At 47.2% G+C, this 9,021-nt stretch overlaps 1 protein-coding gene across 1 annotated transcript; it reads left to right on the forward strand.

The window, feature by feature from the left end:
- The first annotated feature begins 3,491 nt into the window (after positions 1–3,491).
- On the forward strand, positions 3,492–7,952 carry LOC113028703 (uncharacterized). The gene has a single exon (XM_026179086.1). It carries the CDS (start codon positions 3,741–3,743, stop codon positions 7,839–7,841), a length of 4,101 nt encoding a protein of 1,366 aa, XP_026034871.1. The 5' UTR covers positions 3,492–3,740; the 3' UTR covers positions 7,842–7,952.
- The last annotated feature ends 1,069 nt before the right edge of the window (positions 7,953–9,021 follow it).

Consider the following 9,021-nt stretch of genomic DNA (forward strand, 5'->3'; position numbering starts at 1 on the left):
AGCGATAAGAAGCGATCGCCTCATCCTGCAGGTGCAAGATATCTGCAAGCGAAGAGACTAGAACACCCAAGGCCGATTTCCTTTTATGGAGTTGTTTTTCTGCTAATGCAGCACTTTCCTCACAACCCCCTCCTGTAAGTTTTAGAGAATATATACCCATCCTCACAGCAAATCTTCGGAATCTCCTGATGTGAGCTGTGTTGAGAGGTTGTCTCTGTCTCAATAAAAGTTCACTGATTCCCCATCTGCCGCAGGTGTCCGGTTGTCTTCATTCTCCGCCAGCCTGGTTAAGTCAATTCCTCCTTAACATCTAAAAGAACCTATTTAATGAAGGAAGACGGGTTCACTTTGTGTTTAATATTATTCTATTGCTGTTGTTGTTTTTTTTGTATCCTTCAATTGGCGTCACGAACAGGATCCGCTCCAGGTCAACTGGAACGGATGGGAGGACTTCGGCCGTGGTCTGAGTGAACGGAGTTTGGACAAAAGCTGTGTGCACACAAAAACAAGGTAAGCAGACCTTTTATTTCTGCTATATTGAACATTATAAAAATACTTAGTGTCCAAACTCCTAGTAATTCATAACCAAAATTGTCTGGCTTACTTAAGGCTTGTTGAGAATCAGACAAGTGAATAAGAAATAAGTGAATAAGAGATAAGTGAATAAGAAATAAGTGAATAAGTGAATAAAGATAAGAGTGAACTGAGGTCTGACCACGGTTGCAGCCGACGGGTTGCTCTCCGGTGTCGGATACATACCTCAGTGCAGGTCTGGGACCTTGAAAGGGTTTATTAGTAACGCCTTTCTAAACAAATTAAAAGGTTAAAGGCCTTGAGAATATTTTTTAGTAATATTCTCTAAACTACAGAAGGGTTAGGAAGGCCCAGAGGACTTTATTAGAAAAGATCCTCTAAAACTTAAAAAGGAGAAGTACTGGTTGGAGTCCAAAGGAGGGGTCCCTTTGATCAATAGGAGAAAACGGATCTCTTCTTAAAACCCCGATGATTTTAGTGTTTTAAATGTTTTGATGTTCTGTTTGATATTGGACACACATAAATACACGCTGAATGCTTGCTGTGGAACACTGGGCAGGACAGTTTGGTTCTCCGTTGTTCACAGATTACACAATTAAAGGAACTAGGTTCCTCTTTTGGTTAAAATAATACACCACACATAGAATTTTTTTTACACATTTATTACATACATAAGGAGGGTAATGAGTGACTGCAGGTAATGTATGAAGTGTGAATGAGACGTGTGAACAAGGTGACAACCAACTAGCACCCCTATCAGGAAGCTCTAGGCAAGGTTACCCGCCAGACTCCGGTTTGGTAGAAGCTTGGTAACACCTGAAGGGATATTTCAGTGCTGACTCACCTTTAAAGCAGCGCCCCAGCTGTTAGTGCCTAACAGAGGCAGAAACCCAGCTGGCCCAAATTCTCCTTTAAAATCAATAAAAGAACACTCCTCCATTGACAGTAAAATGGATGGAGAATTAGATCGAGAAACTAATGATGATGGTTGGGGTCCCGGTGTTATTCTTAGCACATTGGGAGAACAATTAACATGTGTTGAGACAGTCATCAACTCCACACACCAGCCTAAAGAAGCAAAAAAGCAGAAAGAGTCATTGAGGAAAACAGCTGAAAGGTTAATGAAAGAAAAGGGAAAGGACGAGGGGAGTAGTGGTAACTGGGGAATAATTTGGCAGAATAAGGCTATGCAGGCAAAAGAGAAAGAGGAAGAAGCCAACTCAGCAGCAGCAGGTGCAGGTGTGATGAGCGGGGTGAGACACAGAAAGGAAGCAGATAAGCACGCAGGCCGCAAAGCTAAATTTAATCACTGGGTGTGTTTATGGGAAACTGCAAAACCACACATGAAGAAAAATAGGTCTCAGCCACCTCCCTATTCTGCCTCAACTCCTCCCTCAGCAGGCATATATCCGGTACTTAATATCTCTGGTGGAATAATGACTACTGGAGAAGAACCGCCCGTAGCTCCAACTCCCATAGATACCAAGCATTTTTGCCCAGGAAGCTCCTCTCTGTCGGCGACATCCTCAGCTAGTAGTAGAGCCCCCTCTTCTATGTCCCATTGTTTTGGAACCGGATCTGAGGGCCTAACTGACCCCCCTGCGAGCGCACCATTTGCGGTTCGAATGAACAGACAGGAACCCACTGAACAACAATTAACTGATCAAGAAGCAGCATTACGCCGCTGCTTAAATGAACATAGGTCAGTGGTCCAGGTGAATAATCGTGTTGCGTCAGCCCCTCTTTCCCGGTCCAACCCCTTTGCCAGCACTCCTGTCGCTGTTAAAGGAGATCTGACCGCTACTGCAAAAACTGAGCCTGGCACTTCACCAAATGTCACAGTTACCATGTCTTTGGTGGGCCGTCAGGATCCGGAAACACAGATGAGTTTAGCCCACGTTTTTGCTGACACTGCTACCCCACCAGGCGGGGAAGAAACTGAGGATACTGATGATGAACTCAGTGACCTTAACAATACACCCCCCTCTACCCCTCCCAGTTTAGGATATCAGACTAGATCTAAGGGCCCTGTGCCTCAGCCTCCAGGCATATTTCCCCTGGTCCAGACTAAAGCGCAACGTAGACCAGTGTATCAACCTTATTCATTCGGAGATGTCCAGGCCCTAGTGGACAAACTCCCTGACATAACGGAGGGAGGGAATGCCTGGTTGGCTGGTTTGGATAAATACACAGCTGGACAGGACCTCGCACTGGGAGATTTTAGAGCTATTATAACTAGGTGCACATCCCGATCTCAGGCAGCGGACCTGGAACAAAATGCGGGTACTACCATGCATGAGAACGAGGTGCCACTAATGCAGGCCTTGAGGTTTATTGGACCGGCCCTGCGCAAACAATTCCCACCCAAAAATCAAGGCACCTTACAGAAATTTAAATGGGAGGGAAAGCAAAATCCCACCCATTATCTAAATCAGGCTGTTGAAGACTGGGTGAACCATACAGGTCATCACCCCAGTAGGACTTGTTCACAGAGCATGTGGTTTAGAAGGGCGGTGCTGAGGGGCATTCCGGAGTCAGTAAGCCAGAAAATGGAGGATAATCCTGATTTGCAGGACTGTGACTTTGCAATCTGGAAGAAACATTTGATTTTTAATCTTAACAAAGTGCAGATTAAGTCTGATGATAAAGCGGAGAGCGTCGAAGATTTACAGTTGCAACTGTTGAAGGTTCAGCTGCAGAAAGCTAAAAACGACCTGGGTGGAAAAGGTGACAAGCCTAAAAAGCAGCTTGTGGCCGCTGCGGCTCCCCCTCCTGGTCCAGTTGCCCCTGATTTGTATCCGAACCCATGGCCAACTGATCCACAGCCCCGCCAGTATGGTGCTTATCACTCTCCGGCCCCTTATGGGCAGAGAGGTTCCCCATTTGGAGGAAACGGAGGTGGTTTCAGGGGAAGGGGTCAGATGGGAGGTGGTAGGGGAGGCCAGATGTAGGTTTGTTTCCGGTGTGGACAACCTGGACACTGGGCTAAAGCGTGCCCTTTGAACCCGGCTGCTGGAAGAGGCAGGGGAGCCCGTGGTGGGCCCTATCAGCATCCTGGCCACAGAGGTGGACCTCGTGGTGCTGTAGTTGGAGTGCCCCCGGCCCCACAGATGCCTGTGATGGGGTGGGAGTACTACGAGGGTGGTCCCCAGCTATAGGACACCCCACAGACTGCCCAGGACGGTGAAGGGACAACGGCGGACCCTATGCTGTCCATAACTGTAGATAGAAGAAGAAGCAGCTTTTTAGTGGACACTGGAGCTACGTACTCCACCATTAAGGATGTTGCTCGTGAAAGACTTACTGACAGAGTGATTACAGTGGTGGGCATATCTGGGGAACCTAAAACTCTGCCTTACACCGTGCCCCTCCCCACAACGGTTGGAGATCAGACCTTGTTACACAGCTATGTTTGTTCAAAACAGGCGCCTGTGAATTTACTGGGAAGAGACTTGTTGATTAAATTAGGAGCCACAATACTCTGCTCTTCACAAGGCCTAACTGTGACTCTCCCTACTGGGGTTGTACTTCCCTGCTCTGATGGGCCAGAGGGAGGTGGTCAGTTTCTGCTGCAACCCTCCTCCTGTTTGGCGGACTCTGCTGACATCTACTGGGCATTATTGGAAGTTGAAACACCTGCTGAACCAGGAGTTTGGACTGCTTTTCAGCAATGGCGGCCGTGGCTCGCACTCCTACATCCTTATGTCCCTCCCCCTGACCCACCTCATGTTACACTGTTTTATGACAGGCATGACACCACCTGGTACCAGCACATGTTCCAAAAGCAGTGTGAGGGGCGGGCTTGGTCTCTGAACATGTCGTGCATTTTTGCGGCACCGGAGGGAGTGGCAGCAGCGGTTACTTTTACAACAGATCAATTACAGTGGTACATGATGTCTGATGAGGCAGCTCCCCATGTGTCACTGGCCTTACATCCTGGACACCAGGCTAAGGAGCTGGGTGGAATGGTTAAACGTTCCCTTGCGGCCACTGACTGGACACCTACAAAACTCCCACAGGTTTTGTTTTCTCCATCTACCAAGACATACCAAATTTTAAATGATTGCTTTAATTCCTCAACACTGCAACATGGAGTGGTCAGCGGGTCACATGGAAGAGAACACACAGACCACTGTGATGCTGCGCCTTTACTCGACTCTCTTCCTGATTGTTTGTGGTCCCTTGGACCCACAGATGTAGGTTTAGTTGATGTGGAGCCAGTCTCTTTTCAACTGTCATCTGCTACCCCTTTGTGGCAGCCTCAGTACCCACACAGACCGGAGGCTGAGGCTGGGATTGCAGAAACAATTTCTGGTTTGGTCACTGCCGGTGTCTTGGAGCCCTCCTGCTCTAAGTGGAACACGCCCATCCTACCCGTTGAGAAAAAAGGCACGGGGAAGTTCAGAATGGCACATGATTTGAGAAGGATTAATGCCTTACTTGGCACTCCTACTTTGCCTGTGCCTAATCCTTATGTTGCCTTGACCAACCTCCCACCATCTCATGCCTGGTTCACCTGCATTGACTTGGCTAATGCCTTTTTCTGCCTCCCACTTCGTGAGTCACTGCGTGACATTTTCTCATTTACATTTAGAGGCCGACAATGGCGTTACACTCGCTTACCACAGGGATTTGCCCTCTCCCCAGGACTGTTTAATCAGTGTTTGAAAGAACTTTTACAAACCAGCCCACTACCATCTGACTGTATGTTAATACAATATGTGGATGACCTTTTGCTGTCTGCCCCCACGGCTGACATCTGTTTGGAGGCCACCAGAGTGGTACTTCACCACCTGGCCAACACAGGTTTTAAAGTGAGCAAAAACAAACTACAGATTGCAAGAAAACAGGTTTCTTTTCTAGGCCGCATGGTCTCACAGTCCGGTATTTCCTTGTCCCCAGAACACAGGAACTCCATTTTGCACCATCCAAAACCTCTAACTGTAAAAGACATGTTGTCATTTTTGGGCCTGACTGGTTACAGCAGGACCTATGTCCCAGACTATGTTGGCCTTACTTCCCCTTTGCGCGTTTTGGTAAATGAACAAGGCATGAGAAACCTCTCTGCTCCCCTCTCATGGACTACAGAAACAGAACAGGCGTTTATAAAGTTAAAACAACAGCTTTCTGTCGCCTCTGACCTTGCTGTGCCAGATTATGCTTTGCCTTTTCATCTTGATGTTTCTGGAACTGGAACCCATATCAATGGTATCCTGTTCCAGAAAAAAGGGGGAGAGAGAAAAGTGTTGACATATGTAAGCGTAATGCTTGACAACACTGAAAAACGCCACCCACCGTGCACACAACACGTTTCTGGACTTGCAAAAATCATTCAGAAAACAGCACACATAGTGATGAACCACCCACTAAAAATTTTGACATCACACAGTGTGGTGGCCTACGTCTCCTCACAGGCCTTCACACTCACTTCACTCAGGCAGAGACGCCTCAGTACCATTTTGGAAGCACCACACATCACCTACTCACATGAAGGCATAAACATGGCTGATCACATGGGATCAGGGGAACCACATATGTGTGAAGAGGTTGTGCAGGTACAGGAGAAAATCAGGCCAGATTTGCAGGCAGAACCTCTAATGGATGCAGAAAAAGATTGGTTCACAGATGGATGTTGTTTCAGAACTGAAAGTGGAATGTTGAAGGCTGCATGGGCAATAGTGGAACAGACAGACATGAGATGGAAAACAGTGAAAGCAGAGCAGTTGACAGGACAACAGTCTGCACAGAGAGCTGAACTGAGAGCGGTGATTGAAGCCTTAAGGATGGGAAAGGGACAGAAAGTGAATATATACAGTGATTCAGCTTATGCTGTGGGAGCAGTGCATGTGGAGCTCAAGCAGTGGCTAAGAGCTGGTTTTTTGACAGCCAGCGGAAAGCCTATTAAACATGAGATAGAAATGAGGGAATTAGCGGAAGCACTGTTGTTACCTGTTAAGGTGGCAGTGGTAAAATGCAAAGGACACAGTGCCGGATTGGACTTAGTGGCATTAGGTAACAAACAGGCCGACTTAGTAGCTAAGCAGACAGCTGGCTACTTACCCTCCCTGATTATGGTAATGGACCCAGAAGCCACACCCCCTCCAGAAAGACCACCCATACAACTAGGCCTAGCCACAATCAGAGAGTTACAGGACAAAGCCAGCCCCCAGGAAAAATCATTATGGGTAACAAGAGGGGCCACAAACACAGATGTTTGGCGTGGCCCAGATGGAAGGCCCATTCTACCGCCAGGGGTCAGACAGACAGCAATGGAAGAGGCACATGGAGTGGGGCATGTGGGACCTGCACAAATGATGAGGAACTTAGCCGCCTGGTGGCACCCTTATCTAAAAGACATGACAAAATACATGGTTAAAACCTGTAAGGAGTGCAACCAATTTGGAATCAAGCCCGCCTTCAAGCCAATAGCAGGGTACTTCCCCATCCCACTTTGCCCAGGGAAAGAAATAATCATTGATTACACAGACATGGTGGACAGAGTAGGTAGTTACAGGTACCTGCTGGTGGCTGTGGATGCATTTTCAGGTTGGCCAGAAGCCTGGCCGACAGCCAGTGAAAACAGTGGAACTGTGGTGAAGTGTCTGATTAATCATTATATACCACAGCATGGGTTTCCCGAGGTCATAAGGTCGGACAATGGTTCACATTTCAGGAACCACGATCTGCAGAGGGTTGAAGCCGCATTAGGTTTGAAACATAAGTTTGGCTCAGTTTACCACCCCCAATCCCAGGGGAAAGTGGAAAGGATGAATCAAACTCTAAAAACTAAATTGGCTAAAATCTGTGCACAGACCAAATTAGATTGGGTTAAGGCATTGCCTCTTGCATTAATGTCCATAAGATGCTCAGTAAATCAAACCTCTGGTTACACTCCATTTGAGTTGGAGCATGGCAGGCCTTTTCCTGGCCCCTCCTCTCGCCTGTTAATGTCGGATGAAGCTGATTCAGACCTCGATCCGAGGACATATTATAACATGCTCCGCAGTTTTGTTGCCCAGTATTCCTCACAGGTCGCTGAAAGAAACCAGCAAGAGCTGAAAGAGGCGGCTACACCTGGAATGGACTACGTCCTCCTGAAAGTCACAAAGAGAAAGTGGGCTGAGCCTCGCTGGACAGGCCCTTACCGCATAACAGAGCGGACCTCCCACGCTGTCAGGCTCGAAGGGAAAGGTGACACCTGGTTTCATTACACACAGTGCGCTGCTGCCACCGAACCAGGAAGAACCTTGAGAGAGGTGCAGAAGGACCTGTCAGAAGGAGCTGCAACAGCATCACCAACCACTTGAGGGAGCCAAAACTCAACCTACAAGCCGGCTGGTTACAAAAGGGGGTGTTCTTCATACTGAACTAAACATTTTTATTTTTCTATTTTTAACATCTTTTATGACTTTGCTTTTATATTGGCTTGAGTTTTTAAGATTTACATTTTACATTGCAATAGTTTTAACCGCTGAAAGCTCATTTAAAGTTGTGTCACTGATACTTTTTGTTGCTCTTTAACTCCTAGAACACGCCCTTGGCGAGGTGGGGGGAACTGGACCACCTTTCTGTGCCCCATCATCCTCTATTAGAAGACATCCAAGCTAAGTAAACATGTCTTGGCCCTTTCCCCCTGAAATGACAGGCAGGCAAAGATGTTGCGTCTTTGTTTGCTTCCTGGCCCTGGGTCTCATTCCCATTGGCATAATCCTGATCTGTGAAGGGCCCCCGAAACTTCTGACACCTTCAAGTTCAAAAGCTTCGCCCCCTTCTGACAGTCCCAATCTGACAAATGTAGCCCCTAGGGTCTTGCCCACCACTTCCTCTCCAGTTTTGCCCACGCCCGATCCATTTAGAAAGAAACGAGACACGGTTACCTCCTCGCCAACGGATGATGAAAACTCTGATCGTGAGGGTGACGAACATTATCGTCTTTCTCTTGTTTAAATGCTTCTAGAATGGTTGTTTCTCTGTGGTGTTTTGTATTAGGCTTGTTATTAATTGTTTCCCTCACCCACTTCCTCTTGAAGGATATATCTGGTTGAACTGTGTCTGGTCGGGTTGTGAGGGTTAAGCGATGTTCTCAGGGTCTCCGGACTTAAGCCTGAGCGAATGTGTACTCCCACCACTGGATATAAATTGTTTTTTTCCACACCCCTTCCTCACGTTTTACCATATTCACTTTTGAATGTCCTTAGCAGTTACCGTTCTGGGTTTATTTTACTGTTGATTTATTCTTTCACATTTTCACGTTTATATCTCTCATTATTATAGTATACTCTGTACTCTCCACATTTTTATCATTACTTATGCTTTTTGGTTGCTGGGTTACAGGAACTGTTAATTTTGTGTCACTACCCTGGTTGCACTGACTCGTTGTATCCTTGTGTGCAGGACAGCTGTTACTGCTTTCGTCTGGAACCGAGACTGCTTGCAGCCGACCCCTGGGCAGGGTGGTGCCTGGACTCTTTTCTCCTCATCTGCAAT

Source organism: Astatotilapia calliptera, chromosome 9 (assembly GCF_900246225.1).
Source record: "Astatotilapia calliptera chromosome 9, fAstCal1.2, whole genome shotgun sequence".
In the NCBI taxonomy this organism is placed as follows: Eukaryota; Metazoa; Chordata; class Actinopteri; order Cichliformes; family Cichlidae; genus Astatotilapia; species Astatotilapia calliptera.